This window comes from Macrobrachium rosenbergii, chromosome 44, assembly GCF_040412425.1.
Source record: "Macrobrachium rosenbergii isolate ZJJX-2024 chromosome 44, ASM4041242v1, whole genome shotgun sequence".
Taxonomy (NCBI): domain Eukaryota; kingdom Metazoa; phylum Arthropoda; class Malacostraca; order Decapoda; family Palaemonidae; genus Macrobrachium; species Macrobrachium rosenbergii.
Window position 1 is genome coordinate 45,018,429 of NC_089784.1, and position 20,943 is coordinate 45,039,371.

General features: G+C 40.6%; 1 protein-coding gene across 1 annotated transcript in view; it reads left to right on the plus strand.

Annotated features, from left to right (window-relative positions):
* The window catches only part of LOC136829619 (trypsin 3A1-like), a 50,986-nt gene extending 34,127 nt beyond the window's left edge, over positions 1–16,859 (plus strand). Inside the window, exons 4-8 of the mRNA XM_067088467.1 lie at positions 9,626–9,719; positions 10,401–10,587; positions 10,886–11,031; positions 15,998–16,130; positions 16,502–16,859. Of these exons, the coding sequence (XP_066944568.1) occupies positions 9,626–9,719; positions 10,401–10,587; positions 10,886–11,031; positions 15,998–16,130; positions 16,502–16,557 (616 nt within the window). The 3' untranslated portion in view covers positions 16,558–16,859. The remainder of the gene's footprint in view (positions 1–9,625; positions 9,720–10,400; positions 10,588–10,885; positions 11,032–15,997; positions 16,131–16,501) is intronic.
* Positions 16,860–20,943: the final 4,084 nt, after the last annotated feature.

A 20,943-nucleotide genomic window follows, 5' to 3' on the forward strand; every position in this document is an offset into this window, starting at 1 on the left:
TACAACTCGGGTGTAAGCTATAAATAGACTACTCGACTTATAAATGGGAGGATAAACAAATGAAGGGGAAAATGGACAGGGCTAACATTCTCCACAGGAATAACTAAAAAAAAAAAAAAATGTAAATAAAAAAAAAGGAAACTACACAGAACAACAACGAAGGATATTACTTCATACTAAAGGGCGGGCCGCACCGTGGTGATTAAAAAGGCAACGTTAAAATTCGTAAGGGCAGGAGTCTTGTGACTCAAGATTCGTAAAAAAAAAAAGAAAAGATTAAATGCAAAAGTAAATAATATACGTAGAAAATAAAGGATAACAGAGTGAGGTATTTATGATTTACTTCTTTATCTAACTTCCGTCGCCAACAGACGACGGTCAGAGCTAACTCTCAGCCCAAGGGCGGGGAAAAGAAACCCAAAGGGCGCGACCCCTTCAGGAAGAGTTGACACGCCTGCCTTGTGCCAAAGGACGGGCGTAAGGGCGTGCCACCTCCCACTCTGTCTCTCTTACTGCTTCAAAATAAAATGATTTATACATTTCAAAAGGGGATGATATCCCATATATTAACTGCCGCTTGCGGTGGTAAGTAAGGGAAAGTGTGAAGGAAAGATCGATAGAGAAGGATGAGGGATAGAGATTCCAAAGGAAAGGAAGAAGATAGCGGAAGGCCTTGACATCCTCTCCTGGATGAAAGGTGCCAAGACGTTCAAGAGATGAAGATGGGGGCCCTATGCCAAGTTTGCACAGGGGCCAGAAGAGCTCGGGGCTCCTTGTGGACTACCTGCGATCGCCCACACCCGTGGTAACTCCGCCGCGAACCTCTCCTCCTTGGACCGTTGTCCTTGGCCGGGGAATCGGAGGGCCCGAGGCCAAAGGGCGGCAAGGGGTGCCATCTGGGTCAGCTGCTGCGACAACTGACCCAGGAATTTTGTTCGCCATCTCGGACATTAACCGGCGCAGATCGCAGAGTTCATCGGCCCAGGAAGGCGGGGCAGAATCATGACTCATGGAGGAATCTGCGGCGGGCAGAGAGAGGGACGGCCGGAGGGGGCGGGGTCGACTTGCTTGCAGGGGTGACCAGCTCAGGCACTGACATTGGCACTGGCGCTGGTGGCGATGTGGTGGTGGTCTCGTTTGTCTGGACGGACGGAGACTGGCACTGCTCAGTGCGCCGAAGGGGCACTGGCAGAGGAGTGGAAGGCCGAGATTCTCCTGAAGGGAGATCTGGCTGAGGCCTCGGCACTGGCACTGATGCCGTGCCGGGCACTGGACTCGGATTTGGATGATTTATTGGGGATGGGGACCCCGTAATGGTTGTGGCTTGAAAGGGGACGTAAAGTCTTGGCCCAGGAGGACGTCATAGTCTCCTGGAATGTGTTTCGCTACGGGCGAGACGAAGGGTCCTGGCTCTGTGGGGTCGGGTGACCCTCAGTTGGACCGTAGGGAGGATCATTTAAAATCGTTAATGCCCTCAATGGTGACGAGCTTGCGTCGGTCTATTATAGCTCCATAGGGAACTTTGTCCCTCCTTATGAGGGAAATTTGCGCGCCAGAGTCGTCAAATGCCTTGACCTGGCGTGCTGAGTATTTACCTCGAGGAGGTGCCACATAGATGGGACCCTCAGCAGGAGGGCCTAAGGACTCGGGATTCGTTACTGCCAGGGCGACGGCGGGAGTTCCTGCCTTATTATTTCTAGGGCATTTTGCCCATGAGGAAGAGTGGCCATAAACCTTGCACGCCGTGCAAAGGTTTAGCTGAAATCTCTTCGCACTGCCCGGCAGAGGCGCAGGCGACTTATTAGGGGCTGTCCGGGAGAGAGAGACGCGGGTGGTTTACTGCGGCATTGCTCCTTGGCATGCCCGATCTTTTACAGAACCCGCACACAACGGGCTTCTGCGATTGCCCATTCTTCGGCGGAGGGGCACCTGATAGGTAGGCGGGTGGCGTAATTTTGCGCTGCAGCGAAGCTCTCCTGGGGGTGATGGGTGTCCCATAGATCCGCTATTCGGCAGCAATCAGCTAAGGTGGGGGCTCCTTCTCGGCGATGTGCATGGCGAGGGCGGCGGGGTGTAGAGTAGGAAGTTCTCTATCTGTATTTGTTCGATGGCATCGTGGAGGGTCGTAACCCCACGGCCTCGAACCATTTGGCACGGGCACGCTCGGACTGGTAGGCCCAGTCTGCCCAGGTTTGATTGGCCTCCTTCACTAGCCTGCGCCAGCACCTCCTCCAGCGTTCAGGGGTTATCTCGTACGCCTTGGCAATAGTCTGGTGTACGACCTCCCAATTTTCCTGCTCCTCGGCGGGAGGGCCCTGTAGGCAATCAGGGCCTTCCTCCCAGGAACTTGCCCAACACCAGGGAGAGTTCGGCGGCACTCAGGGGGCAGGCCTTTAACACTGTCTCGGCGCTGTCGAGCCACACCTCGGGCTCGGCCTCCGTCCACTTTGGCATGCAGGCGATAGCCTGGCTGAAGGCACTCATTCCCTGGGGGGCAGGTGGAGGCGAAGGGCCACTCTGTTGCAGCATTGCGAGTTCATGGGCACGCTGCTTGTCCCTTTCTTCCCTCTCGGCTTCTTCTCGTTTCTCCTGGGCTAGTCTCTCTGCTGCGTCTCGTTTCTCCTGGGCTAGTCTCTCCGCCTCCCGTTCCTGTCTCTCTGCGTCTTCCCGTCTCTCCTGAGCCAGCCTCTCTGCCTCCCGTTCCTGTCTCTCTGCTTCTCGTTCCTGCCGTGCGGCTTCTTCTCGTCTCTCCTGAGCCTGTCTTTCTGCTTCTACTTGTCTCTCCTGAGCCTGTCTTTCTGCCTCTCGTTCCTGCCTTGCGGCTTCTTCTCGTCTCTCCTGAGCCTGTCGTTCTGCCTGTATGGCGTCCATCCTCTCCTGTACCCAGTCTCTTAGTTCTCTCCCGGAAAGGCCGAGTTCCTTCCCTGAGGACATGAAGAACTTGAAATCCTCGCTCTGCTGAGACCGTGTCGACATTTTGCAGGCGGGAGAGGACGCTAGTAACACACAGAATTAATTTCCCAGAGCTGTGGGAATCTTGGACACTTTTTCAAAGGACGTATGATTGGTCTCCCGATTTACCGACGGAGCGGGCTGATTGGGGACGATGGATTAGCAATGATTGGTCTCCCGATTTACCGACGAAGCGGGCTGATTGGGGACGATGAATTAGCAATGATTGGTCTCCCGATTTACCGACGGAGCGGGCTGATTGGGGATGATGAATTAGCAATGATTGGTCTCCCTATTTACCGACGGAGCGGGCTGATTGGGGACGATGAATTAGCGATGATTGGTCTCCCGATTTACCGACGAAGCGGGCTGATTGGGGACGATAAATTAGCAATGATTGGTCTCCCGATTTACCGACGAAGCGGCCTGATTGGGGACGATGAATTAGCAATGATTGGTCTCCCGATTTACCGACGGAGCGGGCTGATTGGGGACGATGAATTAGCAATGATAGGTCTCCCGGTTTACCGACGAAGCGGGCTGATTGGGGACGATAAATTAGCGATGATTGGTCTCCCGATTTACCGACGAAGCGGGCTGACTGGGGACGATGAATTTAGCAACGATTGGTCTCCCGATTTACCGACAAAACGGGCTGATTGGGGACGATAAATTAGCAATGATTGGTCTCCCGATTTACCGACGAAGCGGGCTGATTGGGGACGATGAATTAGCAATGATTGGTCTCCCAATTTACCGACGAAGCGGGCTGATTGGGGACGATGAATTAGCGATGATTGGTCTCCCGATTTACCGACAAAACGGGCTGATTGGGGACGATAAATTAGCGATGATTGGTCTCCCGATTTACCGACGAAGCGGGCTGACTGGGGACGATGAATTTGGCAACGATTGGTCTCCCGATTTACCGACAAAACGGGCTGATTGGGGACGATAAATTAGCAATGATTGGTCTCCCGATTTACCGACGAAGCGGGCTGATTGGGGACGATGAATTAGCAATGATTGGTCTCCCAATTTACCGACGAAGCGGGCTGATTGGGGACGATGAATTAGCGATGATTGGTCTCCCGATTTACCGACGGAGCGGGCTGATTGGGGACGATGAATTAGCAATGATTGGTCTCCCTATTTACCGACGAAGCGGGCTGATTGGGGACGATAAATTAGCAATGATTGGTCTCCCAAGGTAACGACAAACGGGCTTACTTGGGGACTAGATTGGGATATATATTTAAGTCTCCCGAATTACCGACGAAACGGGCTCATTTGGGGACTGAATGGAAAATGAATTGGTCTCACCAACGGACCGACGACATGGATTTATTGGGGACAAGAATAGAATATATAGGCGCTCTAGAATTTCCGCACAGACGACGTCTGATCAGCGAGGGCGCTAGTTTTACTGACTTATGGGAGAAGTGTAATTCTCAAGGGCAATTAGGTGGGTGGCCATCCCACATTCACAACAGATAGGCAACACACGCAGCCGTAGTAACAGCACAAAACAAACACACAAAAAAACAGAACAATACAGAACATATAATGCCAGACCCCCAATAATGCAAAACAATTTGGTATAGCGAAGCAAATCAAACAAACAAATGTTTTCCTAACTGGGCCACGGAATGGACGGTCAAGGCCGTCTGCGCCAAATGAATGAACGACGTAAACACCCGGGGACTTCCCCGAACTGAGAGACAACGGTTGTTGACCCTTTTCGTCCCGGGCGTATAATATACGCTTTCGCTCCTATTTCTAAAACGAGAGAGAGAGAGGGTAAAAATGCGTCAGCAATGCTAATCTGACTTTCGAACACGTGGTTGACGTCGAGGTCTCGCGCCTATATCTAATGATTCGGTTTCGAAATCACTCGTTTCTACAGGAGGAATATGCGCACTATTCCTTTAATGATTTATCACCTGTATAACCTAATTGAATGGCATGCAAGCCGCGTGCAAAGGCTTCCAAAGCTAAGTTTCGGCGATTTCTCTCTCGTTTTCCTCGGACATGCGCCCTACTATAAAAAAATTCCTAGGACTAGTCACGTTTTCTAAAGCGTCCTACGCTAAATAAACACAGTTTACTTACGCAGAATTTCCTTGGCCTGTTGCGCTGGCTTTTCAAAGGTTCGTAATCTGTCTCGTATCCAGCTTAGCTGAGCTAATTGCTGATTTCACAAATTGCAACACAAACAACAAAGGGAAGAGGGGGATGCAATCATTACGAGAATCACTGGTCAGGTCGCCATTTTTATATGTTTCCTGGTGTAGGTGGATCTTATGACTCCACAATTATTACTTTACTCGAAAATGGCCTTGTAAGATACCCAGGACATATAAAACACAAACAAAAAGAAGTACACGGAGCGGAGGGCTCTTCACTAGGGAAGTGCGTGAAACACGTGGATATAAAAATAGTTATATTTGATAGCACACAAGGTCAAAGGGAAAATTAACTGAAAACACGGTGAATTACTGCCGTAGAAGTCCTCCCGAAGGGGGAGCTTAGGAATGCCAGGAACACGGACCAAGGATAATTCTGCTACAGGCGTCTTTCTGAAACGATATTTGGAACCACGTTACACATCTAATGCTGGAATTTGGGGATTGAATTACTCGGGGTGCACTGAAGGCGCCAAGGACTCCCCGAGGCGTTACTTGTGACTCAGAGGAAAGAAGCTGTGAACACGTGGGCCTGGCTTGAACCAAGGAATATCAGGGAACACAAAGTTATAGGCCCAGAGATTAATAAATGCAAAAGGCTAAGTAATCGTGACTAGCAACTCGTTTTGGGTACATTACCACATTTGTAGGGGCGTAGGGATGCCGACGTCTTCTGCCGAGAACCACGTGTGGGAGCGTGGACAAATGGTAGCCTCCTCTCCAAAGTATTTCTTCAAGTCGTAGATTGGGGCGGAAAAGGGCGCCCTTGGGATGATGAAAAGGCCGCCGTTTAATGTCAGCTCGCGTTTGGAAGACTTGCAATCCCCCTTGCAGTCTTCTAAGGCCACGTGGAATGGAACACGGGGCACACAGGGCGGCGATGGGATCCACGTGGCGGCGAGCGGAAGAGGAGGGCAGGGGCAACGGCCTGCCGAGGCGTGACTGCTTGGCTTAAACTAGCGACCGCGTGTGAGAGAGAGCTGTCCTGGCCCTGACCTTTTATTGCTTCTGGACAGGGGTAGGGGGCGATGTCCTGACCCAGGTCGACGACACGACTATATCATAGAAAACGATTTTCTTTCCCTGTACCAAAGAAAACAGTGCAAAGCCAGATTACTGTCCCCAAACTATTATATTCTCTGAGCCCCTATACCCCGACCTTCAAAGGTTCAAACCAACCCAAAGCAGGAAAGGAGAACAGTTTCCTAGCGTATTTTGGCGCTACTCTTTACAATATATATATATATATATATATATATATATATATATATATATATATATATATATATATGTGTGTGTGTGTGTGTGTGTGTATGTATGTACATATACATGCATTTGGTCACAAATGCTTGGAACCAGTGACAGTATGTGATTCTTTTCTCCTTATTAGTCTCTTTGAGCTCCTGAACTAGTGACACAATAAGCATGCAATGTTGCCCTTTTACAGCTCATTGACACTTGAAAGAGGCCGTGAATGTTGTGTTGTAAATCCTGCTAGGCTGAAGCATTTGAACCAAAAACATGTGTTATGTACCTTGACATATATGTACTGTAGTCAATTGCATCACATGCAGTGCTGGAAGTGATTACCATTTTCTGCCAGACACATTTGGATGCTGCGTTCCATGTTCCTAAACATCTGGGCAAACACCGGGGATGTATGGGGATAGCAGCAATGTCAGGTTCGATGTTTTGCTTTAAATCTTCCATAGTGCGAGGCTTGTTACGATGCCATGCTCCTTGCTGATGTGTGACACGTTGCTCCATCTTGCTGGAAGTAACCTTCCATTAACTCATGATTATCCAGTTGATTCACGAATTGTTGAAAAATGTCCATGTACATTGGTGTTCAACGTGTTGTAAAAGAAAATGGGGCTTATGATATGCAAGCGAGAAATCACGGCCACACACCAACTTTTTTATCATGGAGTGGTTGTTGTTGGTGAGTGTTTTGAGAGTTAATGTATCCTGACAAATGGAACCATTCCTCATCCAAGAGCCATGTGATATACAACATTTGTTGGTTGTCGGTCACAAATGCCTGGAACCAGGAACCAGTGATAATATGTGATTCTTTTCTCCTTGTCAGTAACTTGGAGCTCCTGAACCACAGTGGCATGATATGCATGCAATTTTGCCCTTTTTGCAGCTCATTGACATGTTGAATACGATCTGCCACTGTCCTGTGCTAGGCATCTCAGAGGTTTTGTAGGTGATGTCTGCAGGCAATGTTGCATGTTCGCTATGGTGTCCTCCAACATTTTTGGACGGCGATATTTCTTCCTAAATTCACTCCGACATTGTCTAAACGAACTGGTGACCCAATAGATTCGCACCATGAAAACTTGCTGTTCAGTACTGTACACTGCCATCGTTATGAGAATTTGTGTGACTGACTGAAGAGTAAGAGGATATGCTCTTGGAGTCAGCAAATGGCTGTCTGGCACCTACCTTATCGCTCCGACGCACTCCCTTTCTGCTTTCCTTAAATATCCATATACTGCCGAAGACATTGCACATTTTTGGTTCACATTGCTTCACCTTAACAGGAATTACAACACAATATTCAGGGCCTCTTTGTAGTGAATCTCCTGTATCTACAATATATATATATATATATATATATATATATATATATATATATATATATATATATATATATATATATATATATATATATATATATATATATTTTAGTGCGTGTGTGAGCATGTGTACAGGAATTGGTGTACATGCTCATGACACACGGTCTCTTGCAGTGTTTAACAAGCCTTGCAAGGCAAATGAGTATATGTGTTTGTTAATTCAGTGCCCAGCGTACAGTCACCTGTGGGGGTCAGCAACTGATCATCGGTCGGTGACCTAAACATTGTCCGAGAGCTCCCAGAGACAGTAACGCGTGTCCAAACATGGAAGTTTCCATGGAACTTTTTGGTCCAGTTCTAATTGGATTTTTGGGTGTGTTATGAAAACACTCAGTGCAAATAGGTTTCTGAAAGATTGCTCACTCTTGTGTGACACCCCAGTCTAAAAGGACGTGTTGGACACACTGGGAATTGGAATTCCCATGATTCCATTCGCTGAAAGTGAGTAGAAGACTTAGAAAAATTATTAATTTTTACAGATCTGTTTTTGGTGATTATTCTTGTACCATTATTCAACATTCATCTCATGTGGTGCTGTGTGTTGGTATCTGGGTGATATTCAATTTCTTTTAACAGAGATGGTTCCTTCTCCTTTGTACAGAATGTTTCAATGGAACCATGGGTAATTGGGGTGGACACGCATCTGCACGGATGTGTGTAATATAACCAAAGTGGAAAATGGTGATGAAGTGGATGGATAGCCATAAATCAATCTTGGCACATAATAGGAACTAAAGACAATGACTTAAAATTACTTAGAAAGAGACTTGGTGTTATTATGGAACTTTCAGGAGAAATTGATGGGGGAATGGGAATTAGTTCCGCTTATTATGTTCTTTTGGTGACTGTGAGATTTTTGCTTTTGAGGGTTACATTTTGATGGGGTTTCCTAACTAACGTGCTTATTTTCATTTTACATTGATAAATTGTTGGGCTTATTAATAAATGTCTATTTTGATATTCTGGGGTTTGATTTATACACATCAGTTTAGATGAAGATTTTCTTAGAATTCGTGAGAGCACGAGAGAAGTGAGTGTGTGTAAGATTGGGAAAGATGTGACGCTCAGCAAGGTGGGATGCAGGACAGAGCTACCAAGATTTTTGCATCTTCAAGGTAGGTAAAGTCTAAAACGCCTTTAATAGGGCGTTTAACACACACACACACACACATATATATATATATATATATATATATATATATATATATATATATATGTGTGTGTGTGTGTGTGTGTGTGTGTGTGTGTATGTGTATGTATATATATATATATATATATATATATATATATATATATATATATATATATATATATATATATATATATATATATATATATATATACAGTTTGTGTGTGTGCTTGTATATATGATTATAATCCCAGTGACACGTGAAGTGTTTATGCAAATGTACCACAGGGAAAATGTAAATTTCTACTACATAGTAGTAGAAATTTACAAGGGAAATGAAAGGGGAGGAGTAGTAATTTCGTTGGCGTCTGATCATGCTCATTTTGATACAGAATTCTCACAACCATATTTCATATCATATACTGCCGAACTTCATAACAGTTGAATTCCATTCCTAAAAGAAATATAACACGTGCTGTCATTTACTTCAAAATGTAAAAGCTAGCAGCACTTTTAACACAAGATGCATATAAAATTTCTCTTCATGTTCAGGATGTCTGATTGTCTGTTCTAAACAGAATTGGCCTTATTAGGCCACCAGCAAGAAATGCAGATTTTTTTGGGCAAGTTACTTAAGTGCCATCTGTATTCAAGCATTATTCAGTATAAACGAATGTTGTCATTTTGTGTGACCATCATTAATTGCCTTACAGTGTCCGCCCTGAGAACCTAGAAGTTGTCATAGGAGAGCACGACTGGTCGACGTCAGAGGAGACGAACATCACTCGAAGAATAAAAGCAAAATACGTAAATATTTATGTTTTTCCAAAGTCCACTTGCGACTGTCGCTGGGCTTCTAATATCCGTGTTCGTCCATTAGCGTTGTTGCCACAAGTTCCTTGCTTCAGAAGAAGTACAGCTTCTTTTTGTAAATGTTCCTCTTATTGTGCTGTAGTAGGTTCACAAAATTCCTTATCCCTTTACTGTCCTTTTACATTCTTTGTTTTCTTAAGGTATATTTATTTTGCTTTCTTTGGTAATACTGAGGTTTTCTTCTTTTTATTTATTTTTCCCTCTATGGCAGCACGCTTTTGTATTATTTGTATTTTTTCTCATTTCTTCAATTCTTTCTTGTCTTTTTCCTTTGTCATAATTTATTTTGAATACTGCATCCTCTGGTATGGCTAATTTTTGCTGTTGTGACCTTTCAAATAGTATATCCAGTTTACCTTATTTAAAATATTTTATCCTCATTATTATTTTCGGTACGTTCTCTGTTGACAGATAGTATAACTACGCTCGATTTAATAGTTCTGCAATGTGTAAATGTGTTCATGACTTTCCTCTCCAAGACAGTAAAGTCAGTAATTTGCGTTTAATTATTATTCTTCCGCTTTTGTGGGTCAGAAAATGTTTGAACATTATTATGTTTACAGTTTTTCGTCCATTAATTATTTTTTCATCCATTTTTCCTAATTTCCTTCTCAGATAGTGTGGCATGAAGGCTTTTCCTCAAGAAAACCTCTACAACATGATATCGGTCTCGTGGAACTGGACGAATCTCTCGATTTCCCAGAAGACAATTCCGTGGCCCCAGTGTGTCTTCCTAGGCCGCATCTCGGTTATCCTAAGGCGAATGCTTTGGTTGTTGGGTGGGGAGCCACAGAGGATAAGTGTAAGCATAAATAAATATACAATGTTAGGGGGAAAGAAACAGAAAGACAATTTAGAAAGATAACAGTTTTGTAATTTAATCATCTATAATCCAAAGTTTCTCTATCTCAACAATTCCTTTCCTTGAAGGAAAAATTATAGAAATCCTGTGTATTGGATAGAATTTTATCACATTACCAGAAATAGTAACTAAATTCAAGGGAAATAAAAAATTATAAACCAATATACGGCATTCAAATGAACTAGAACAAGAATTAGTTACAGCATAATAAACAGAACCGAATCCATGTTTCCAACAGTTGGCGGCCCTTCGAAAGTCTTGCGCTTTGCCAACGTCAAGACGATGACCAACGAGGCTTGTCAAGCACTTGTCGCCTTGTTAGGCGGTGTCACTCCCAACACGATTTGTGCTGGCCATCTTTTCAGTGGGGAGACCGCCTGCCATGTAAGTAAGAAGCACTTAAATCGCAAATAACTCAGAACTAGTATCCCAGAAAAATTGTGATTAGCTATGCATATGTAAGTAGCAAGTGATATAATTACAGCAGACGAAACACGTCCTGCAAGTACAAGTAGTATGAAAGTAGCAAATAGTATGCTAGTGACAAATGCTTGTAGTCGAGCGGCTTCATGACAATTTTGGGATGAATTGTGCATTTTTTACTACAAGCATGAAGTTTTGCACAAAGGTGCCTCTTGACACCCTAAAGAAATGTAGATATGGAAACATTTGAAAAAATAGGTATAAACCATTTTTTTCGGCCATTTTCCAGAATCGCCGCCATAATTGCTAACTTCGTCTATCTTTGCTTCTAAGATAGCTGAAATAACAGTTTTGGTATCGTAACATGTTTTTCGGGTCAAGGAATTCATTAAAACATACTAAAACACTCTAGGCCTTATAGTTTTAATAATAATAATAATGATTCGTTATTGTTGGTATCAGAATTAATAGAAACAATAATTCTTGAGACCACCATGCGTTTCAGCGCTATTCTTTCATCAAAATTAGCATCAAGGATTAAGGCCCCCTTCAGGCTATGCGTCCATATACAAACACTTTTCATTCTATAGTCTCCTTCCTTAAGTCCCTGAGGCCGTCATCACTACCAACTACATGTTTCAATACTATTCTTCCGGCGACCTTAGCGGGAACTTCACCATTAACACATATAACATAAAAACCACAAAAACAAAAATAATAGTATATATATATATATATATATATATATATATATATATATATATATATATATTGCTAATTCTGTAGATACTCGACAGATGGCTTGACTGGGTTAAGACCTCACACGAGAATGAAGCCATCTGTGATGTATCATGCAGCACACCAAGTTTCACCCGCTCTTGATTTGCCAGCAATTTCGTCCTTACTTCCATTGTTCCACGAGCAAGCTATGAATGTTATCAAGTTAAGTTAGGTTAAGTATATCTTAGTTTAACCAGACCACTGAGCTGATTAACAGCTCTCCTAGGGCTAGCCTGAAGGATTAGATCTATTTTACGTGGCTAAGAACCAATTGGTTACCTAGCAACGGCGCCTACAGCTTATTGTGGAATCCGAACCACATTATTGCGAGAAATGAATTTCTATCACCAGAAATAAATTCCTCTTATTCTTCATTGGCCGGTCGGAGATTCGAACTTGCGGCCAACAGGGTGGTAGCTGAGAACGGAAGCCGCTCGCCCAACAAAGAACTGTTATCAAGCAGACAGTACAGCTTCTGAATGCAGGACAAGCCTCTGCCATTGCTGTTCATCTGCCCCTTTATTCTCTTGCAAAAAATATTCAATGGCAGTACCCTGTAACGGATGGTTAAGACAAATTTGTTATCATGTTTGGGGGCATTCCTTAAGGTTATTGGAGACTGGCTCAGGGATAGTGGCTGGACAGAGGCCTAGACAGATTCCCATTTAGCATCATTTGGTGTTGCCAACTTATTTTTGAAGGCCAGCAGGGCGCACCAGGTTATGGCTTGCACCTTGCATATCCTTATACATAAAGCGTATCCACATTACGACAACACACTACCCGAAGGTAGTGAACCACTATCCTTTGAATATTGGGAGTCCAAAAAAACTTCCTGTCCAACATTTCACTTCTGGTGGATTGTCTTGTCTTTGGAAATTTTGCTATTATTGTATGTAAAGTCTCTCCATGAAGGCAATTTTCAGCTATACACCCAGGTCCTGAACAAAATAACACCATGGTTCTTTGCACTGGACCACCAAAACTATTCTAGATGCTTACCTGTCCACATCACGGACATGACAGCAATACACGCGACACACTATGGGATTGCATTAGAGTTTAAAAAGGATATTTCGTTGTGAACAAAACAGGCTGGCCCTTCTACAGGATTCCAACAGACCAAGCACATGAGCAAAATAACACCTCAGTGAAAAGTGAAGGTGGTGCAGTGGGACTGACACAAAATCCAGCAGTTCTTAGAAGGTGGACAGTAGGCGGACCTGAGGTTGCAAGACTAGTAAATGAATTTAAGACAGTATTGGAAAATGAGCACCAGGTATCCCACACACACAGTGAAATCTTAAAACACCATGTACAGAAGAAAAGTCAACAACCTGCTTTTATGAAAGATGTCCATTCGTTACTGGAAGTTATTGAAGAATATGATCAACCATTCCTGGAAGACACTAATGATCTTGTTATAATGCACAGCAAAAATATTGCAGGTGCCTCGGTTATGAATGCTATTGAAAAAATTGAAAGCATTAGGGAGGATCAGTATCAAGCCTATATTAAAGAAAAACAAGACGCCCCTGATGTCCTGCCAGTTCAGAAAGCAAACACCTTCATCTAAAACACAAGTTGCTAGTTTACTAAGTGACTGTAATTTGTTTTCAAGACTTTACATTTCATGGCAGACAAGAGATGGAAATCTTGAGGATTTCTTCAGTTATGAAAATCAACCTTACCCTCCATCTATATCACATTTGGGGAAACCCCGGCCTTGTATAAAATCAAATCATCTTCAGTGTTTAGAGAAGTATATAGCGCCAACTGATATTCGTCCACCTGTAGATGTCACCGTTGTAGATGGAGCTGCAGTAGTGAATATACTACAGCCTGGCACTTCTGAAACATTTGCAGCACATACTAAAGATGTCTTTTTGCCGCATCTCCAGAAACACTTAGACCAAAGTACCAGTAGAACAGACCTCTTGTGGGATCAGTACCTTAAGGATTCGTTGAAAACATCCGCAAGAGAACGTCGTGGAAGAGGTTAAGAAGACCAGTACAAGCGGACACAATTCCAACATACTGGCAAGAGTTTCTCCACATTGATGAAAACAAGACTGAACTGTTTGAATATTTATCAGAGCAATCAGTGTCAATTGAGAGTGATAAGGTTATCATTGCAGCATCTGGAGAGAGAGTCCTTTGCAACACAGAATATGAAACAGCCAGATTACAGCCATGTAAGCATGAAGAGGCTGACCCCAGAATGATATTACATCTGATGGATGCAGCAAGAAGTGGATGCAAGAGGGCACTTTTGAGAACATTCGATACAGATGTAGTAGTTTTGGCAATAGCTTTTGTTAACCAACTCACTCTTGATGAAGTGTGGAAAGCATCTGGAGTGGGAAAGAACTTTCATTACCTTCCAGCACATGATATAGCTTCATATCTTGGGTCATTAAAATCCAGCTGCCTACCAATGTCCATAGCATAACTGGTTGTGATACTGTGTCCTCCTTTGGTGTAATTGGGAAGAAAACAGCTTGGCCTTCTTGGAAGGCATTTGATGAGGTCACAGCAATATTCATTACACTATCACGTGCTCCTTTTGACATTACTGAGAGTGATTTTAATGTAATGGAACGATTTGTTATACTCCTGTATGATATAACTAGTGACCAAACAGGTAAATGGAACTAGACAAATAAAGATTTGTGTAGGGAGGATGACTTGTATGGGGACAGGCTTGTGAACCATCACCACTACTTCCAGACCTAAGCCACTGGGGATGGACTAGAAATGCCATTGACAAGTGGGAACCAAAGTGGACAACCCTGGCACAGGAATCCAAGTCTTGCCGAGGATTGTTACCATGCAGCTGCACATAGGTTGCAAGGGGAGATGCAAGTGTTACAGGGCGTCACTAAAGTGTACTGCCCTATGTAAATGTACTGTAGCATGTGAAAATGATTGAATTTAAGAGTACAGTTTAAGATTTTAAGGAATTTCAAAGAACACTTAATTCGCCTTAGTTGACAGAATTCTGGTATAATGTATTTAAATTTAAATATGGATTTCAATTTCTTTTCTCCATAATTATTATAACACTATGGAAACTTTTTTTTTCTTCACAATGAAGATATTTTAGTGCCTAGGGTTTTTTTTTTTTTATTTCGTAACATTGGTTTATTGATTACATTTCCATTTAACCTATCTTAGAAACAGAATTTTCAATATGCCAATACAATATTATGTATCCATTTGTTGTAATTTAATTTGATAAACCTGATTTCAAGTAATTTTGAAACTAAGAGGCCCAGAGTGTTTTCACGTTTTAATGAATTCATTGGCCCCAAAAACATATGTTACGACACCAAAATTATTTCAGCTGTCTTAGGAGCAAAAATAGAAGAAATTAACAATTATGGCGGCGATTTTGAAAAGTGGCCGAAAAAAAATGGTTTACACCTATTTTTTCAAATGTCTCCATATCTATATCTCTTTAGGGTACCAAAAGGCACCTTTGTGCAAACTTTCATGCTTGTAGCAAAAAATGCACAATTTCATCACTAAGCCGCTGGCCTGTTAGCTAAGAAAAATGTTAGGTCAAATGAGATGCTAATTCAGTAGCAGACCTGTTTGATATAGTAGCAAGAAAGTAAATAACAAATTTTGTTTTGAAAATAACAAATGCCAATAATTAAAATGAAGTTAGAATTTTCAGAGAATTATCAAGGTATTTACAGGCAAATCTAATAAGTCTTCTGCCCTTAACAAGTATTACGTATCGTTATATCCTTTCTAATATCTGTGCTATTTTTATTATTATTATTATTATTATTATTGTTGTTGTTGCTGTTGTTGTTGGACAGAATTCCTCTCGGAAAAAAAATAAATTTTATTGTAATAAAAATAAGCCGACGCTAATTTCATAAGAAACACGCAGAAACAATCAAAGATATATGAATTCATTTCTGGAGATTATGACACCCTGATGTGTTATTAGGCTAGCCAATACGTGTCATAAAATATGAATTTAACAAGTTAAGTTTATATCCTCCATGTTTTTTTTTTTTTTTTTTTACGTAGGGAGCGCTAACTTTGATAGTTTTAGTTATCTAAATTCTTCTCCTTCCTTGTGCTTTTCTTCTATGTTCCCTAATAATGGAGAGATCATTACGACCCACAGGGAGACTCCGGCGGCCCTCTGTTAGCCGAAGGCGAAGGATGTGGTGGGAAATGTCTGACGAATATTGGAATTGTGTCTTGGGGGGCCTTCTGTAAAATTGGTGCTCTCCCGACAGTCTATACAAGAACTAATCGTGAGTGTAAATCTTGGTGTGATTGTGTTTAGAATATGCTTTTAATATATCTTTAATAAGAAGAGCAAAAATAAACCTTATGTTTTGTTCCAAGTATAAAAAGCATTTGCTAAAAAATGAAAAAATACTCATTTCAGCATGTAAACACCAGACATGCCTGTTTACGATACACTTCAGCCTGTTGTTAAAGGCAAGGATAAAGCGCAGTTATCAAGAATAATGTGCCTTTTATTTTTCTTTTGTTTCTATTAAAATCCCCAACCACAAATACAATTACTTGATAACAAAACCATAGTAACAAAGAAAGGTGTTGCGCATAGGACGTAAATCATGAATGTACAGGTTCAACTAACAATATAATTATTCCTCAGGCTATCTTGGCTGGATCAACATGTTCATCAAGAGATCAAATACCTGCCAAGTTTAGGGTAGAAGAAGCTGACTTGTTCAGGAATCAGCGGGGAGAACAAGGATTAATTGACGGATTGATCTAGTATTAACAAAGCCGCCAAAAGAGAATAGGTGTTTAAGTCTACCTGAATGAAACAGCTCCAATAATCATTGTTGGTCTGATAGCAGCCTATGAAAAGCAATCGCTCAATCGTAAAATAAAATAAAGAAAATCAATCTGCGCAGAGGGGAAAATGACGCTATAAACTGAACACAATAACTATAATGATCTCATGACCCCATAAATCATCAAACAGAATGAGTGGTAGTTATATATATATATATATATATATATATATATATATATATATATATATATATATATATATATATATATATATATATATATATATATATATATATATATTAAGTTAAGATCCTCCAGGGCCTCTCTAGGCTCATAGGGCAAGCGCTGATCTCTTGTTTCTTAGGCCGACAGCCAGTAGGGGACAGGTCCCAATGCCTATGACACTTGGCCAGTGTGCCACTAGGCCCACTATTATATTTATATATATATATATATATATATATATATATATATATATATATATATATATATATATATATATATAAATTATACATAAATATATATATATGATTATAATCACTTTTGTATGTGATTCATTTATCATACATACCACAAGTGAAAAATGACCGGTTTCGACTTTATTTCCAAGCTATTGACGAAGGACTGATACAAAGTATTAGAAGTCAAATATATATACTACAGGAACAGTACTGACGAACATACACAACCGTTAGACTACATATCCACCCACAGGCCGGTGTCACGGTAGGAATGGCCTTCAAAACTCATTTGGCTAAAAATCACAATATACTCTCAAGGGACAATACTGATAAACATACCGACCATAGGCAACATCAGATCCACACCTGACAGGTGTCAGGGAGGCAGAGTTTGGAAAACTCATTAGCGCTGCTACCCCCATACTGTGTTTACAAATATGATCATCTTATTTCATACATCTCTACTGCTACCTTAAAATTTAAACAATTTACAAATTTCTATTGATATTAAAGGATCAAGTTTATACATCCCTTGACTGATATTCATATTTTGGCTGTAACTTTCTTTTATAAAGCTAGATTAAATTATATTCCTTTCCCGTGCATTATTAGAATATACAATCCTTTTTGCCCCTTCCCAGTTGACAGCATGATTGTTCTCACGAACATGTACAAAAATACCATTGTTCCCCAGTGCTTATCTCACATTTTTTATGCTGTTCTATTCTCTTTTCTAGTACTTTACCCGTTTGGCCAATATAAAAGTTGTCACAAGACTTACATGGAATTTTATATACACACCCTTGAGTATTGTCAGGGGAGTTCTTGATAAGTACATGTTTCATTGTGTTATTGTTCTTAAATGTGACATTAACACCAAAATTATATATATATATATATATATATATATATATATATATATATATATATATATATATATATATATATATATATATATGTATATATATATACATATGTATATATATGGTCTGTGCGTTTCTATGAATTTTAGTGTGCTTTTTACTCTTGCTCTGAAAGGTTGATGTTTGTCCCGCAAGTGTGTCTGTGATTTTACTTATTGGTTTTGTTATTCCCTCTTTTATTGTGTTATTTTAAATTCTCTTCTTGTATGTTTAGTGTATGTGTAATTTATTGCATAGCTTTAAGTGTGTCTGTGATTTTACTTAGTGCCTAATTCATTGTTATATAATTTTAATTTCGTGGTTTTTTTATGTGTAATTTTTAAGTGTATTTCAGTGCATATATTTTCATACATTTGCTTAATGTTTTGAAAGCACTATAATGTTTGATTTTTCATTTATATATGTCCCTAATGATGTGACAAAAGGTCACGAAACATAGGATTAAATTACTGCACATGGAATTGCTTGTTTTCCTACACCCACTCCTTCTAATGTGTGTGTGTGTGTGTATATATATATATATATATATATATATATATATATATATATATATATATATATATATATATATATATATATATATATATTTATTTGTGTGTGTGTGTATATATATATATATATGTATGTATATATATATATATATATATATATATATATATATATATATATATATATATATATATATATATATATATATATATATAAATGTATATATAATATATATATATATATATATATATATATATAAGTATATATATATGTATATATATATGTATGTATATATATATGCATATATATGTATATGTATATATATGAATATATATATATATATATGTATATATTTGTACATATATGTATGTATATATATATGTACATGTATATATATGTATATATACAGTATATGTATAAGCAAATCCCACAGGAAAAAGACAGGCAGAAGCTCCTGTGGGATTTGCTTATACACTGAAGTCACGTGCATCTACTGTGATTTTTTAAACAGTATATGTATATATATTTATATATATATATAATATAAATATATATACATATATTGTACATATATATATATATATATATATTATTATAATACAAGAAGTCGTTCCACAGACGACCCTTAATTTGCACTTAGTTTATTGAAAGTAGAACCTAGATATCAAAACAAAGTTATCAACAGTTCGATCTGTCCCTCTCTTTACCTGAAACAGACATTTAGATGGCACGGTCAAAAGGGGCAAAGATGAGAGGCTAGGTGCCACTCCCTTAAGTAGCTTAGCCCAACTAAGCTGCTTAAAACAACCTTCTAAAGGCAGATTAAGCTACTGAATTGTCTTTCCTTTTGCAGGATACCTGGGAAGAGGCAACCAGATGGCTGAACACCTGGGCAAATGACACATCTTTTGCACACGATCACCAATCTTTGCACTCGGTCAGGACACTCGACCAAGGCCTTAAAAAGAGAAGGACAGGAGACATCTCGGGTAGTCGTTGAGTAGTCGTTGGGCAGTCAGTCACGATGCAGTTGGGCCATTAGCAGTTGCAGTTAGCCATACACGTGGGCGAGTGATACAAGACGCTGAGAGGTCACCTTCCACCCAGATGTCCACACCAGACTCCTGACGTGAACCCAGTACTACCATTCATCCTCGAAAGGACCTACCCAGGAACCTGAGTATGATGTCACGTGTGTGATTGTCCCTTGTCATCCTTCGCCAGAGACCCGCTTCCCCTAAGGTAAAGACATTTCAGTCATGACTGTTTGCTCTTTTGAAGTGTTACCGAGTGCCAGTATTGTTTCTCATCCTTGTGTCATTTGTTCAGTGCCTTTTGCAGTGTTTCTTGTTCCAGTGTAAAGTGTTCAGTTATTCCTTGAGTCCTTGGCACCCTCAGTGCAGACTCGAGTCATATTCTGTGTTACATTTTCCTCTACTGGCGTGCAATGTGTACATCTCTCTTGCAGAGGGACCTATTCGCAGTGGACTCATCTTGGACTGTGCCTTGCCCTTAGTCAAGACTCCAGTAGGAGGATCTTCAGGCGTTGTAAGCTCTTTAACAATTCAGTTACCCATTTTCCCTTCTAATGCTTTCTTTTGTAAATATAATTCCTTAATTTATCCCAAGTGTTAAAGTAACATTTCCTTATGAAGTAGAGCCTTCAGCTCCTAAAATCATCCCTTGTTCTTGTTTTTTACAATTTCCCTTTATGTAAGTCAGAACTCCAAGGCCAATTAAGTAAAGTTTCCATTGCCGGCCTATAAATATCTCTAAAAATCACATAACCCCAGGAAAATTCGTAAAAATGGCGACCTTCCTATAGATCTCGTTTAGCAGTTGCATTTTCCCTCTCTTGTTGCTGCATTGCATTTGCAACTCGCCAGATCAGCTATTAGCAAAACTAAGCTGGGTGCGAGACAAATTCCGAACCTGGTACCAAGAGCACAGACCAAGAGAGTTCCACGTAAGTAATGTGTTTATCTTAGCAAAAATTTTTTTTTTACAATCGTGACTGTTCCTAGTAATTAGGAATAGGGACGCATGTATTCACTAAGAGAAGAGAACTGCCTTATTAGATTTGTTAATGCATGCCTTTCAAGATAGGTAGTTAGGAAATAACCAGTGCTAACCATTCTTTGCTTCGAGCAATGGTGCGAAATTCCTCTGTGTTAAAATCTTTGCCATATTTTTTGCTTCGAGGAATAGTACGAAAGAAATTCCTCTGTGTTAAATTTTACTTCTCGTTTCAGAATAGCAAGATTATTTAGGTGCGGACGAACTCCCCCATGGGATAAGATCAGCTTGCATTGCTGAAATACTCTCTCTCAGATTAGCTAAAACTCGAACCAGGTGTTAGGAAAGTGAAATCTGAACTCTGCTTCTAGGGAAAATTACGAGGTTATTTTTACTGTTATCTGCTC